Consider the following 16,612-nt stretch of genomic DNA (forward strand, 5'->3'; position numbering starts at 1 on the left):
TGTGTTAACATTATACCAGGTGTACATGAGGCAATGTGGAAAATGGTCAAACAACAGTCTTTACAGGTAATAGGAGCCAGAACAGTGATCTGCAATCAAAGACGTCACAAAGATATAAATAATTCTACTGTATCAACTGTACGCATGAGAGAAAAGCATATCTTTTCTTGGGGGAAATGTTCCAACCACACATCTGCTAAGTCCTGTCTGCCTATCGCAGGGGTCTCCAACCTTTTCTGTAGTGAGAGCTACTTCTGATCATGGAAAATCATTGTGAGCTTCTGAAGGCTAAACAGCTCCTGCATTGATACCAGACACCACCAAGCCTAGCTTCATAGACTTTAAGCCTAATGTCTATAGAGTCAGATACTATGGTTTGAACAAGCTACTCTGACTAGGGATACTACGACAGGGTTGCCATGTGTGTCAGTGGGAGTGTGGTCTTTGGGGATGTATGAACATGTGCGTATGAGTGGAATATATTTATGTGTAGGGGTGACTGACAGTCTGTGTCGTATGTACTCACAGCACAGGGCATACCTCTTTGACATATTTGGCACTGTTACTAGTATCACACAAACATATTTTTTTTAAATGGGAGACATTTAAAGTGCCGAAATATATTCTTCAAAACATTTCATAATATGGAATAAAATCTGCATTTTAAATCTGTCTCATTAAAAACATGGCCGTACTTTTCAGTTACACTTATGGCACGGTATCTACTTGCCACTGGGAGCAAATGGCCCGCTTTTTGTAAGTGCAACAGTTTGAAATGGGGGAAAATTAAAATGAAGGGTTAACTTAATCATTAGGGGAGGGTTTCATTTGAATTTTATGCAATTTAAAAGCATTCAGAAACATCATTTTGTTCACAGCTGCTGAGATCACAAGGAATTTTAACAGTTAAATACCTCAGTGCTTAAGTTGTTCGCCTCGGTACCCCCGTCCCAGCCATAAATCTGATGCCCACTGCTATCTAAAGCTGGAAGATAATAATGTCAAATAAACACAGCCTTCCCTTAACATTGTGCTTATCTAAAAATTAACTCAAGGTTGTGAGCTACTCTAAAGGTGTCTGGGAGCTAAGTTTAGCTCGCAATTGACTGGCTGGAGACACCTGGCCTATCATCTCTCTCAACTGACTAGACTTCCTAGTGGCAGCAGAATATGCTGCACTAATATTGTATCCGCCCATACCAAGGAAAGGAATCCTTGTCTGGGACGCAAGGGACATCATCATTGGCTAGGCCAAAAGGCAAAGGTTAAGTGGCACTCCGGGTTCTGTACTACTTGCGTTTCTCTGAACCAGTTCCATACAAAAAAGTAAGGTTCTCCCTTCTATTTCTTCACCAGTTTGCCATGCTCTACAGCACTGAGGTGTGTATCCTCCGCGAGTGCAATAAGGACACAGTCTCATTTTCTCTAATTGTTTAAGCCCATCCCGTTCCATATCATGCCTCTCACCCTCCCTGCCATCTAATGGGCGTGTTAAGATAATACAACCAATGCCTATTCATAGTGCCTCATAGTAATGCGTTGCTGTCGTATCTGTTCAACTCCCTCATGTTTTTACAGACTAGTACACCTCTGTGGGTAAATCGAATATCATGTATAGTACCTCCCACCCACGGAACATTAATCTTTCAAATTACTTGAGACTCAGTCATTATCGTTTGCAAACAGATCCAGCTCTTTAAACCAACCCTATATACTTGCATCTTATTCCAATTCCAATTTAAAATCCACCCAAAACCAAAAAACGTCCTTAAGAGGAAAGGGGGGAGGGGGCCTCAGAGGGCACTGGCGTGGTGCTCAGCACTGTCTTAAAAAACAGCCGAGGGGTACCTTCAGCTCTCTTTCCCTCTGGCCACTGAAAACAGGAAATCAGTACCTTCCATGTGGCATGTTTATTTTTCAACTTGCAGTGTTCCATCAGCATTCACCACCACTCTACCAGTCGCAATATGAACATCTCCTATGGGTGAGTTGTCAGTCAAGACCATCCCCTTCATCAGCAGCTTCACGAAGATGGTGAGGGATATCTTAGCTAACTATTAAATCCCAACTTGGGGTTGTGAAGAATTCAACTCCATCATCTTTAAGTACTTTCAGCTTGGTGGAAAAGAACATGGATGGAAACATCTTTTACATGCTTTGCGCAGACATCTTTTTACCTGCTTCAAAGAAGCTGTGATGTGGCAGTGGTTGGATGTAGTCAAGAAGAAACTGTTTTTTCATCTCTTTCCATTGTGCATGTTCGATGTGAAGAGCCACTGAATAGTGGCATCCCATACCAAAATTCCAGACGCGATCTTGTGGCCAGGTTTTTGGCATGCTACCAGTGCCCTCTGAGCCCGTCGAATTCAAAACAGTTTAGATAATCCTTTCAGTTTCAAAGTTTCCAGCAACCATTTCCCATGAAAAAGTTTAGCAGTGGATCCGTCTACAAGTTCCATGAATCTGAGGAAGTGGAGGCTTTTGCCTCCGTGTCTACCTGCAGCATCTTCTACCCTTGCCTCCAGAAAGAGGTGGTCCCCTCTAATTTACTGTTGTAGCTCACATTTCTAGTAGTTTTCTGGGATGATTTTGTAAACTGATGGATTTTCTAAAACGTCCTTGCTCTTTCAATATAGCCACATAGTCACAGTCACGGTACAGATGTAATAATCCTTATTGATAATTTTGTTTTGCAGGTGGCATTGACCCTCTCCTCCGTGGCCTCATGGCAAATCGTGCAAAACTCAACAGGCAGAATCAGATGGTGGTGGATGAACTGCGAGACCGTCTCTTCAAACTATTCAAGAGGATTGGACTTGATCTAGCGGCTATCAACATGCAACGAGGCCGAGATCACGCCATCCCAGGTATGACCCTTTTAGGTTGGGATAAATGAGCATAGTGGGTAAACCCTGGTAAACCCTGGTATCCCAGGTAAGGAACCAGATGGAAGAGAATAAAGCTTCACAGACAAGTGACTAGGAGAAAAAGAGAACATGAATTCTAGGTAAAAAAGACAAAGGGGAGAGAGAACAAGGCTTCACAGGTAAGAAACCTGGGAAGGAGGGAAAGAGAGATGCCTTAACTCAAGCCATCAGCTATTAAACCATAACAAAGAGAGCTGAGCCTTCCAGGTAAGTAGCCTAGGGGGCAACAACAAAGTTTTCAGATAAGAAACTCTGGTACAGCTCTGTTTTCCAGAGTAAGAAAACATAATTGTAGATGTGCATTAAATAGACTTGTTCAGTTGAAAGCAAAGGCTTTTACCTAAAAATGTTCTTGTGGCGACTGGTGACATTTCGGGTAGGTTGTGCTGCAAAACTGCTACTGCAGTAATACTGGCTACCCAGCTCACCATTATTTATGCCAGAAGTAAAACCGTGCTTTTCAGAAAGTGTGTTGCTGCTCATCACAATGTGAGCATCAAAACATAAAATATAACAGAATCTACCAGGATATTTATATTGATACATACTTGAGTATTGCCCTAATGTCGGAGGTTTAAGCCAATAACTTTAGGGTTCTACTCTAATATTCTCAGGCACTTTTTTCAAATGATGCTTGTTATGTCAGCCTACCCGAGGTACTGGTAAAAAATCCCAGTGTGATGCACAAATATACCAGAAGGTTGGGCAAGTACTGCAAGTGACTACTCAAGCTTGTCAGTTTTCTGCTAAATGTGCCAGCCTGCCATGGGTGAGGCATGGAGGCTCAGTTCTGCAATAGTGTTTCTTAAACATGTCCTGGCTGTTCAATGTGCCATATAGTGTTTATGGTACATATGTTTTCTTTCTTCCCTTTACATTTAACTCTCACTGCAGTAGGCACAACCCACCACTTAACCGTACAATCAAAGCATAAACGTCCTGTGCAATTACACATATGTTTGAAATAAAACCCACAAACAGTTATTAACAAATTGGAACTGCCCAGGTACCAGATTTCAACCTCCTCTCATGCTAGTTCTATATGGCTTGTAAATTTTGGAAAGGAACTACTACCTTTACTGATTTCAAAAAAGGAAACGAGTGGGAACATTTACAGATGTCATAAGTCAAACTGTTTTTCCACCATAAAGTCTTTTCATATCAGAAAAAAACAGCCCAAAAAGGGGTTAAAGTCATTAAGTTTAAAAAGCAGGCTGAGGTCCCTGGCCTTTAGTGATCTCATGGAAGATGGTTTTAAGAAGTTTAGTGTAATATCTAGTGTTGCTGGTAAACCGCAGGAGACAAGGGTGGGTGAAGAAAGAGGCTTTATTAAATGAACATCATAGCAAACACCTCAGCCACAGCTGTCAATATCAATGTTCTCCAAAGACTAATGCAGGAGCCTCAAATAGATTCCTGGCTACAACAACATTCTAACCGCAAGGTTGTGGGAAAATAACATTCTGTTGTGGGGAGGAATGGAAAGATGCAAACCAGCGTGAGTCTCCTCCCCTTATTCGGAGGATACCATAAATCCCCCTTCTACACAAACATTAATTTCACACGAAAAGAAAAAGACCCAGGAACTCTGGGGTGAGAACGAGGACAAAGAGAACCAAGTATGGTAGGAGAGAGACCAATAGAACATGAAAACATGTGAAACTATAATGAGCATATGGTACAACAATTAATCTTTGAGGAAACTTGGACGGCATGTCTTTCTTGCACTTGACCTGGGGTGAACTTTGGTTTTCTCAGTGTCAGCTGCAGTGGGTGCACTTGCTACAACAGGGATCTCACTCTCGCCTTCTCCCAGTACGGCAAGGTTTGTGAGGGGATAGTGTACTTCACTACCCTCCCTAGGTTCCAAATTCTCCCGTCTTGAGTCTTAACTGCATTCCTGAATAACTTTATAATTCTCATAGGTCCTGTAAATTTGGACCACTTTGCTCTACCCATGTGAGCTTTGACGAAATCACCCAACTTGAGACCTATGCCTTTGACTGCATGTGTTCTGTCATACCTTGCTTTTTTATCAGTCATGGCTCTGTTACCTGTCACTCAAAGAAATATTCTTAGAGAGATCTTACCGCCCTTTGTGTCACTTCATCCACCCTAGTACCAACCTAGAGTTGGGCTTCCTAGCTTTCATTAGTTCAAAAGGTGTCAGGTTTGTAGTTTGATGTGGCGTTAGCCTATATGCCTCCTAACGCTTCATCACCTCTTCCCTTGAGCACATCCCATTGACTCTTGCTAACTGGATGCTCCTCTTGATGGGTTTGTTCAGTCTTTCCACGATCCCACTAGTCTCTGGGGGATACAGAGCACAGAACTTGTGTTTCATTCGTTTGCACTCTAAAAACTCCTTCCTTTTATGGGAACAGAATTGAACCCTGTTGTCCATCTGTATGGTACTGGGTAACCCCTCCCTAAGGAACACTTCCAGCAGGAACTCAATGACTGATTTTGTGGTGAACTCTGAGACAAACTTCAACTCAGGCCACTGGGTACAAGTCTACCTGCACAAATATATACAGTGACCTGTTCTCTCCTGTTAATGGGCCAATTATGTCTAGGGCTACAACCACCCACGGGCCCTCTGGTGGTGATCTATAGTGCAAGGGCGGCGTATGCAACTTTAGTATCTTATCACTAGAGGATCACGGTACACACTCCCGCATCTTCCTCTCTATGTCCAAATCCATGTTTGGACACAAAAAGTCTAAACATAGCCTCTGTTTAGTCTTGGTGATACCAAGATGTCCCTCGTGGGCCAAGTTAATCAGAAGGTCCCTTAAGGTTTCGGGCAAAAATAGCTTCATGCCACGGAAAAGGCACTGATCCACTATGGACAGTTAATCTCTAACCATCCAGAATGGTTTGAGTGACTCTATTGTTTGTCCTGGACTGAGCATTCACACTGTGTCCTTTCACATACCCTCTGCAAGAGTGGGTCAGTCTTCAAACCTTCCTTTCACTTTGCTTATTCTACCACACTTTCTCATTTTGTAGGCCCAAAATGTCATCCTCTTGCTTGCTAGCATCATTTTTCTCCTCCCATTGGTACCCTACAATGTGTGAGAGACAATCTGCAGCATGGTACGTCTCCACCTCGAATATATATTCGTGTAGATTCACCACCTACCTCCTGATCCTACTCAAGATAGAGTCTAGTCCTTTTTTTATCAAAACTTCAACGAGATGTTTATGGTTGGTCTTCAAGTTGAACTTGGTTCCCTATACAAAATTTCTAAATGTGTAAATGACCAAATGTGCAGTTAAAGCGTCCTTCTCAATCACAGAATAGTTTATCTCTGCCTGATGCAGCGATCAAGACGCAAATACTTTTGTCTCCTCCCCCTTTTCACCCTCTTGAGTCATGACAGCTCCTTGGCCTTTGAAGCTAGCATATGCTGTTATAACCGTTCTCCTGCCTGTTAAGAATGTCTTCAGGTTGGGAGCATCTACCAACGCTGCTTTGGAATCCTCAAACTCTTTCTGACACTCCTAACTCCAATCAAACATTACCCCTTTCTTCAAAAGATTGCGAATCTGGTATGTACGCCCAGCAAAATTCTGAACAAACGTATTATAAAACTCAACTATACCCACAAAGGATTTGACTTCCTCTTTGTTTTTAGATGGTATAAGGTTTAGTTTGGTGTCTTGCAGCTCTGTTTTAGGTAGTATGCCCTCTGCTGTCACTTTGTCCCAGAAACTCTATTTCAAAGCAACCTATTCTGCCCTTTTCCTTTTTTACCATATGTTCCTGCTCCTGGAACCTCATCAGAACTTGTTTGAGCTTTTGGTCATGTTGTACTCCATTCTCCCCAAATATCAGTACATCATCCTGGTAGCATAGCACCCCAGGGATCCCTTGGAGTAGATTGGACCTAATTCAATAGAAAACTGCAGCCGCTGACACAAGTCCAAACGGCATACGTTTGAACTTAAAGCCCCCATGGGCATGATAAACGCCCACAGTTCTCGTTACTTAGGGTGAAGTTTGACTTGGTAGTATGCAGGAGTCAAGTCAAGAGTTTAGTATACCTTGGCTCCAGCTACCCTACTCATCATTTGAGTGATGTTCGGCAGCGGATATTTATCTACTATAACCTCTCTGTTCAGTGCTCTGAGGTCTATGCACAATCATACTGTCCGTCACTTTTCTTGGCCACTACTATATGTACCAGCCATTCTGTGGCCTCCACAGGCTCAATCACTTTCAAACTGCCGTTTCTCCAACTCCTCGCTTATCGCCTGCTACATGGATATGGGCAAGTTCCTCACCTTGGCTGAGACCGGCAGAGAGTTTTCTTTAAGTTTTATTCAATGAACATAATGTTTATGACACCTCAACTGTTCTGAAAAAACTTCAGGGAATTCTTCTTCAATCTTCACTTTGAATTTGCCCTCTGAACCAGAATTTGAGGGTCTTTATTGGGGTTGAGATTGATCCCAAGATCCTTTTGTGCTTGCTACCCTAGAATTATTATCCCCTGTAGGATACATATATCTTAGTAACAGCATATCTGTCTTTGTATGCCACAGTTCCCCAAATGAAACCGCTCATGTTTATAGGTTGTCCCCCATAGCCTCCCGGATTTACATCTATTCTTTGCAGTTTTGTCTTACTCTTAAACATTTTGTCATACACATCTGCTGAGATTATTGTTAACTTGGAGCATGAAACAAACATTGCTTCAATCTTTTTTCATCAATACTTTTGAAGTCCCTGGGGTTACCCACACCTCTTCCTTCTATTTGCAAATCAATCTCATCACACACTTGTGTATTTTCCTGTCTAGCATCCTTCTGTAATTCATGTAACTCTTGGAACTGATCTTAAAATGAACTTTCCTCCCACACTTGTTGCAAGTCACTTTTAATGCTGGGCACTCTTTGCTGTTAGTCAAATGTCCCACCTTCCCACACCTATAACAGTTTCCTCTACAACTCCAATTATTCTGACTCTCCTTTGGCTCTTTTTTGGCTCCTTTAACAACCAGACATTGCTCAGATCATCTACAATCTCATTCACTTTTGTTTTCCCTACACAGTCATGTTTTATCTTGCTCACACACGGCATCATGTGTTCCACCTGTTTGTCTACAATTACCGCAGTTAGCATCAAGATATCTAACAAACAGCCTGACATATGCAAAGGAAAGAGCCACAATATCAATGAAGAAACTTTGATATTCTGATACATGGGCAAGAAGAATCAACAATTGAAGTGAAAGTATTAGGAAAATGTACCCGGATGGGTAATTGGTCAGTAAGCCATTTTGTGCTATGGGCTTCAAAATGGGCATATTACAACACAGGAGATCTTAGATTCCACATCTGAGCTCCTTTATTATGGAATCCTGTCCCATAAGCCACTTTAGGCTTGTAACCATATGCACCTTTCATCCTGGGATGTGTGGTGTTGCTTTTAAAACTGTAAAGTATGAAATTAAAAATAGCAGAATTTGTGTTTGCTAAGAAGCCAAATCAGACTAAAGGTGTCATACATGACATGAGTACAATACACTGCTGTGCCCTTAGATATCTTTAAGTGACGCCAATGCCATGGTACATTGACCCTCACTTATGATTTTGGAAGTTGCTTTCAACCTTACACCTTCTCACCACCAAATGCAAATTTAACTGATTGCTCATTCTGGGTATAAATTTGAAAATTACTTTAATCTCATCACTGTTCTGTCTAACTCTCTCAATAGATTATGGTGCATGGCGGCGTTTTTGTGGACTCTCTGAGCCACAAAATCTGGCAGAACTCCGAAGAGTCCTGAATAATGGTGACCTGGCCAGAAATTTGATGGCTCTCTATGGGACTCCCAGAAATATTGATATCTGGCTTGGAGGAGTGGCAGAACCTTTTGTTCCTGGTGGAAAAATTGGACCTCTTCTAGCCTGCATTATTGGAAACCAGTTCCGAGTGGCCCGGGATGGTGATAGGTAAGTGCATCATTTTTTTGAATATTTTTTATATTTGTGTAAGGAGATATGATATTGAACTGTAAACAAACAACCCCTATGTCTTTCTCAGAAAGTAGTAGCTCTTGATTTGTGGTGAGAGACCCCTGAGGACAGTTCAGAAATGGCTAGGTGTCTTTATGGAGAGATTGTGTACCTATATATGAAGAAGACACTATGTCTGTGGGAATATAGCCTAGATCTGTGTCTGTTGGAATACACCCCTTAAGTTTGCATCTGTATAGAGAATTCCCTATCAGTCGTATGTCTGTTGGGATAGACCTCTTTAGATATATATAAATAAAAGAACTACTTTCACTCAAACCAACTTGGATTATTGTGTTGTGTCTTAAAAAAGAAATTATCCTTCTGTTCAAAAAAAGACCGCCTTGGAAGAGAGGAACACATGCTTACACCTTCCCGTCTACTTGTTCAATACAAGGTTGGAAAGGTTCAGAGCCTGAAGCAAAAGTTTGTCTAGCATTTTAGGAATCAATATCCAGTACCAGGACCTCTGGACGATTTGTTTCCCTTAGAAATTCAATGTGTACAAAGAGTCCCCTTCTGGCCTATGTCTGTTGGGTTAGATCTCTTTATGTAAATATGTATAAAGAGAATTCCCTTCAAGTTTATAACTGTTAGTACAGACCTCCTTAAATTTGTCTGTGTACCTTACAGACCTGTGGGTGACCAATGATTGGTAATGACAAAGGAGAAGTAACAATGTTTACAAAATTACATAGCAGTTAAACATTGTTCATATCAGATTCTGAATGACAATTATTGTATTCCTAATCTCTGTTAATGTAATATGTAAAAGTTCGGAAGCCTAATCAGTGGGGGCATATTTTGAGTGCAGCAAACACTCTGGACAAGTATTGAAGGCACATGGTGAGGCAGCACAGGTGTGGTATCCTCTATGGCCTAATCGAAAAAATCAGTCACTTCTTGTTGAGATTACCAGATGCCTCCATCAGAGAGACAATTTTCCAACCCTAGACTTTCCTTTATCAATCTATTGCATTCTAAAAGGGGCACTAACCCAATTGGACTATATATCTAAAAATAGTGATTTGGAAAAGAAAACCCACATCTCAAACATGGGCTCCATGATGCAGGAGACTCATCTTTTATGCTTCTCTGCAGTCCACAATTGAAATGGGTTCATGAAGCAAGACTCTGCTGAGAACCTTACCCTTTTTATCTGACATTTCCCAGCTGTACAATAATGCTAGGTGGTGATAGCAGGCGCAGACCACTCACTCTGCAAAAGGGATTTACTCAAGTGCAATATTACACACTTATGGGTAATACTGTGCATGAGTCAGGGCGTTAATGTTGCAAGGTCATTTTGTGAATTGCTTGCAGCAATAAATCTGGCTATGTGCATGTGCAAGTCACACTTACATGTGCAAGTTGTTTTTTGGATCGAGCGTTGTCTATCTGGATGTGCATTTCATCATGCAGTGCAAATTTTAGGTTTGGGGTTTAATTCGTGTATACCTCAGGGGCTAGAAGGAATGTGATATTGGCAGTTGTAGCCAATAATGCTGGGGTGAAATGTCTCTGAAATTTGCGTTGTATGGCTAGCAGCCCTTCACCATGTGTGCTTCTTTCTTTCCAACACAGGTTTTATTATGAGAATCCTGGTGTTTTCAGCAGTGCCCAACGACGCTCTCTGGAAAGGGCCACACTGGCGCGAGTCATTTGTGACAACACAGCAATCACTGAAGTGCCGAGAAACGTCTTCATGGCAAACAGTTACCCGCAAGATTTTGTGCGTTGCAACCAGATTCCTCCCCTCGATTTAAGTCCCTGGAGGAGCCGAGGCTCTGAGCCTGGTAAGTTCAGGACGATACATAATCTTTGGGTTTTCCTTTCCAGGGGTGTGCAAGTACTGTCCCTGAAATAGTGGATTCTTGCAGATTCTCTGACTGGTGCTGCCTGCTACTGGCAACAGAATCCTAGATTGTCCCATTTTGGTGGTGATAGTTTTCTAACTAAGTGAAAGATATGCCTAGTATTACTAGAGTGTCCCTGGGTGCACAAGAGTTAGGGCCACACACCCCTTCCAATGCTGTTGAGAAGGTTCACTGTAATTCCTCAAAGTCAGACAAATGCTTGAAAACTCCATTACCCCTTTGCCTGTCCTCCTTGTCCCAGTTCAAACTACTAGTGGAGGGGCCCCATACCAGAGTTTCCACACACTCTGTAAAAACATACTATGCATAACAGTCCTTCATCTAATTTACATTGCTATGATGTATAAATACCCTCCTCTTTCCAAGATTTCCAGTTCCATTTTAGACGCTTTTTCTGTTTTAATTTATATGCTTCCATTTCGTCTCGCTCTGCTGACAAATATTCAGTGCAGTGGTCCTAGGTACCATTCCCGCTCACAGGCTGGGCTTGGGCATGGACCTAGTTCTGGTCTCAGAATGTGTTGCATGGAAGCCACTGGGGTCAGCATTCGCATCGCTTAGTGGTGTAGGGAAAGAGTAGCACAAGGTGCCTTTGTTCCATTTCCTCATTTCGCGATATGAGAGTTGGTAACTAGCAACCCATATATACAGAACTATTCTGCTAGTCCGATTGTTCTTCTGTTTGCAGCTACGTAGGTCAGAAAGGTAAGTTTCTATACATTGTCTGCACCTAATTCCACATATACGTACCTTGGTGATATATATCTTCACAGTACGTAGATGTGGAGTTTAGATTAGTAAATACTTACATCTCTTTATGAACTAACCTTTTGCTTTTTTGTCCCTGGATATTGTTTTAAAAATATTATGTCCCATCCATTTCGGCATTCAATATTCACATCCCCAGTCGTATTTTCCAGTACCAATAAGTAATCTAGACATTATTGTTTTCTACCACTCACATTTCTGTTCACACCCAATCCCTACCCCTCATCTGGATTCAGTTTCACACACGCTATCTTCCTCGTACATACCCACTTTTTAAAATTCATGCATATAGAGCGTCCTACTTGTGCTTGCCTTCTTTCCCACACCAGACTTCTATCCTACTCATATACAGAGTATGTAAATCATGCTTACCTTACACTCACTCACACCCACCTCATTTCCTAACCCTACCTACCTCCCTCTATTCATTTAGCACTGGTTGAATTTTCCCTCATTTTATTTTGCTCCAGTAACACATGTTTCTCTTCCACAGAGGATGAAGATACCACTCTGTAGGAGCCAGCGATATCCAGACCGAAGCTCACAAGACATTGAGCTTTCATTCCGAGCAAGGCAATCTTACCTTTGATCCTACATGGTCCTTTAATTGGGGCTGCTCTATCACCGTTGGTTGACATTTTTTTAATTACTTCTGGGGAAACTTCAATCTTGTAATCTTCCTACCAGTGATCCTCCACTTAACGCCAGTGTCTGGGAAGATATTTTTCTTGAGCAGCACAGTCACTTTAATGTATCGTGAGGCCTTCGACAAGATCCCACAAATGTATGGAATGATTTTTAATACTGCAGTTCCACCCTCAGTCCTAGCATATAGGGCGTTATCATATGATCTTGCACTCCATTGTAGTGGATAGAGAAACCTTTTACCTGAGATTCTACACCTAACCTAGTACATGGAGAGACATTCTTCCCCAAATCCAACACCTTGTTCTAGTGCTTGGAGGGACTTTCATCCTGAGATCCTACACCTAATACTAGTGTTTGTAAAGCCCTCCATTCTGAGATCCTAAACCCAATCCTGGAGGGTGGCAAGCCCTTTTTTCTGAGACTGTACACTTAATGGTACTGCATGGTGAATCCTTCATCCTCAAATCCTACACCTTATCCTAGTTTTGAATAAATCTTCACCCTGAGATCCTACACCAAATCCTAGACAGTGGAGAGACCTTCATCGTGAAATCCTGCACACAATCGTAGTGTTTGAGTGATATTCATCATTAAAACCTGCACCCCATCAAAGTGTCTGTATGGACTTTCATCCTGTGGGCCTGTATGGAGTCATGGATACTAGAACCTGCCATTCTACACTCACCATACTCTAGTTAGAAATGTCAAGCCTAAGATTTTATGCTCAGCCCTAGTCACTGGAAAGACCTTAATAATGAGATACACCACTAGACTGCAGTATTCAATTGAAATACCTTTGCAATGAGAGCCTATGCTAAGTCCTTTTCTATGTCAAGACTGCCGTGTATCAATCCTAGGCATCAATCTGTTAATGAGTGTCATAATCCATTTAGCAGCAAGATTCCTCTTCTCAGCTCCACCTGAGAACCTCTGCATCACTTGTGTGAGTGGTGGATCACAGTGTTTAGTTAATTGTAGAATCTAAAAGGATATGAATAATGAAGTTTATCTGATTTGGTTTCTAATTCTAGGACAAAAGGGCACATAGAAGACCCTCAGGTATGCTATAGAAAAAAAAGTCTCTTTAGATGGATTTTCACATATCATGAAGTCAGAAGATCCTGCAAGCCTGTCTCTACTACTGTGTTCATGAAAGTCATATGTTTTCCTGAAGTATATATTGTTCCCCTTCCTTTCAATTGTCTATTATGAATTATTTGCACAAGATAAAGCTGGAAGCATACTTTCCTGTAATTCTAGTTTGTATGCTCATCCAATTGTTTTGCAACGTATTCAGGGTCAGCTATCGAAATGCTGTCATTATTCCAAGACTCTCAATTTAACATGTTATTTTTGTTATTAATAAATATGTTTATTGAGTCCTATTCTTTTCTATGTCTGTTTTTAACACCTTCTTCTCCGCGTCATTGAGGAAACATTTTCTATGGGACTTGGGAACATGTAAGGATCAGTGCTTGTTTGATGGCGTGCTTGTCAATAGATTGGCAGGGGAAGATTTCTTTGCTTATTGGCTGTTGGCCTTCAAAGAGTGTACTGAAGCATGGGAGTTTCAGGGGAATGCTTACTAGTTGCTCTTTAGCTGTGTTCCTTTGGAAAGAGCACATTATTGCCTGTCGAACGCTTGGGTTAATTTGCCAGGCCAGGCAATGAACCTGCACCTGTGCCTGAAGCAGCCAGAATATAGGTTCTCTTGAGTAGGCTCTTCACTAAGGCTGAATGTGCTACTCCTTTGCCCTGCAGACACCACTTCTGTGATGCCATTCACAAGAGAGCAACACAGCATGCACCCATGTTACAAGTATATCACCTTCTGACGCCCTCTCCTTTCCATGCTACAGTGCACGACCCTCTAAGCTCCAGTGCAACAAGTGTACTCAGGTCTCACACCAGCAGTTTCTTTAATACTCCTGCTGCCCACTCCAGACAGCAACAAAGTTGAAGAGTGTGAGGAGTGGGACTGCTCACTCTTCATGCAACACTGCCCCTCCTCCCACCTGGGTCTAATGACTTTACAGTGCTGTCTATACTGAGCCACTTGCAAGGCTGCTTCCTGTCTCTCACAGGACAGTAGGGGTGCCTCTTTTGTGCAGCGTTGTTAGCCATGTAGCTCTAGTAGGGTTCACCACCCTCTCATGCCTACTCTCCGGTTTAGCATTGTGTTTGATGATGAAATGTAAGAGATAGACATACATTTTTATGGTTTTCAGTATTCAGTTAGCTTTGAATAGCTCTAAAGGTCCCTTTATGTTATTTCTTAAGATGTAGTCTGCTTATCTCGATACTAAACTGGGCTATAAAATCTGAAATTCTCTGTAAAGTTGTGGTCCTGAGCTGGTATGGTTAGAAGGAGAACAAAGTGAAGAGATCTGAAAACTAAGGCCATTTGTATCCTCCCATAATTGAGTGTAGATGTAAAGAAGCGGTCAGATTGTTTATCTATTTTGACCTGCATTGAATGGACTGTAATAAACTTCTCCAAAACTGTCCAGTGAAGTGTGACAGATCTCTTCATTTATTCCATGCCTGTTCATTTGGTGATGTTTCTTTTGTCTGTACAGTGCTGGATGCCCTTATAGCAGGTATGTATTAGGCTAATTTGATAGGTAAAAGATGCAAGTTGTTGACAACTGTGTATTATGAGTCATCAATGATTTTCCATTCCTGTGAATCCGGTTTTCGACCAAAACATTCAACTGAGACTGCGTAACTTGAGATATCAGATACCATTAAATTTATAACGGATAATGGCAAGAAGACAGTCCTGGTCCGTTTGGACTTGTCTGCCACTTTTGATTCCATTTCACACAACATCTTGTTAGTCAGACTAAGATCTTGTGGCATATCCAATCCCACGCTGGCATGGATTACATCTTTCCTGTCAAATAGGAAGCAGGTGATCTTGTTGGGATCTTTTCTTTCACCTGCACAGGCCGTGTCCACTGGTGTGCCACAGGGGGCGTCACTCTGTCCACTTTTGTTCCATATATATATGGCCCCTCTCATCTCGTTGATTTCGTCCTATGGGAATGAAACCACGTCATACGCAGACGACACTCAGTTAATTTTGTCCCTGGATAAGAATTCCACCGATGCGGAAGAAAACTTCAAATCTTGCTTTGCAGCAGTTATAAAGTGGATGAAAGATAATCATCTTTGCTTTAACACCGATAAAACTGAGATCTTACCTATTGGTAAAAATAATTGTTTTCAACCAAAGGACTGGTGGCCTGATGACATTACAGCCCCTCCCCATCGACGGTGGAGGTAGCAAAAAAATCTGGGTGTTTTGTTCGACTCTTCTCTTTCCTTTAAGCCCCATGTCCTGAAGACAACTCGGACCTGCTTTGGGCTTATAAAAACGTTAAGAAAGTTCTTCAACCTGATCCCGTTAGCCGCCAAGAAAACAGTAGCAGTGGCTCTCATACTATCGCGCCTGGACTACTGTAATAGCCTCCTTGTAGGAATTAATAACACTATCCTGAGGAGACTACAGGTAGACCAGCACGCAGCAGCCAGATTGGTCCTAGGGCTCCCGCTCAGGGCATCGGCCTCGGCCGCCCTGAAGACCCTCCACTGGCTTCCAGTTCATAAAAGGATTTTGTACAAACTACTACTGACGACTTTTAGAGCACATCGTCAAGTGGACCCAACTTATCTCTCAGCACGATTTAAGTCTTATATCACAGCAAGAACACTAAGATCTAGTGCTGCAAGCTTGCTTAAAGTGCAGAGCTTTAAATTAGTAACCAGAGGTGGAAAATCAGCCACTGTACTGGGAACAAAAGCCTGGAACTGCATGCCAAAGGAACTTAGAGTAATCGAACGGGAGGGGCAGTTCAGATCTTTGGGATATCTGATGCCTGCTGCTTAGACCTAATTTAGGTTCCATTCTATGTAATCTGAACTTTGTCATTTTCAGCGCCAGGAGACTGCTATATAAGCAGCACTTTTCATTTAATTTAATTTCATTTAATTTATTTTCATTATGGTTTTAGTATTATTGTGGGACATGGCAGTTATATATATGGAAGTACATAACTACAAAATGTCATGGCGAACCATAGTTCAGCCTTTTTTTGCTTACCTGCATAATGAAAGCAATGCAGTTTGCTGGTGAGTTGTTTGGAATTTGTCGGTTGGAAGCTGAGGACTGACAGTGAAGGTGTGACTGTTTTCTGGGCTGTGCTGTCTGTCTGCAAGTGGTGCAATTATCTAAAAATTAGACACCTTTTAAACTGTCTTTGGGAGGGTATATGGTTGCGGGTGCTACTAGTGCTGGCTGGTAGTGAGTTCTATACCTTGGCAGCTTGTTCTGAGAAAGCAGTGCCTCCTACGGATTTCTTA

At 41.9% G+C, this 16,612-nt stretch overlaps 1 protein-coding gene across 1 annotated transcript in view; it reads left to right on the forward strand.

The window, feature by feature from the left end:
* Positions 1-13,627, forward strand: part of LOC147729747 (eosinophil peroxidase-like) — a 45,578-nt gene extending 31,951 nt beyond the window's left edge. The window contains exons 10-13 of the mRNA XM_086954634.1: positions 2,697-2,867; positions 8,654-8,891; positions 10,539-10,750; positions 12,093-13,627. Of these exons, the coding sequence (XP_086810760.1) occupies positions 2,697-2,867; positions 8,654-8,891; positions 10,539-10,750; positions 12,093-12,115 (644 nt within the window). The 3' untranslated portion in view covers positions 12,116-13,627. The remainder of the gene's footprint in view (positions 1-2,696; positions 2,868-8,653; positions 8,892-10,538; positions 10,751-12,092) is intronic.
* Positions 13,628-16,612: the final 2,985 nt, after the last annotated feature.

The sequence above is a fragment of the Lissotriton vulgaris genome, chromosome 2_1 (assembly GCF_964263255.1).
Source record: "Lissotriton vulgaris chromosome 2_1, aLisVul1.2, whole genome shotgun sequence".
NCBI lineage: Eukaryota > Metazoa > Chordata > Amphibia > Caudata > Salamandridae > Lissotriton > Lissotriton vulgaris.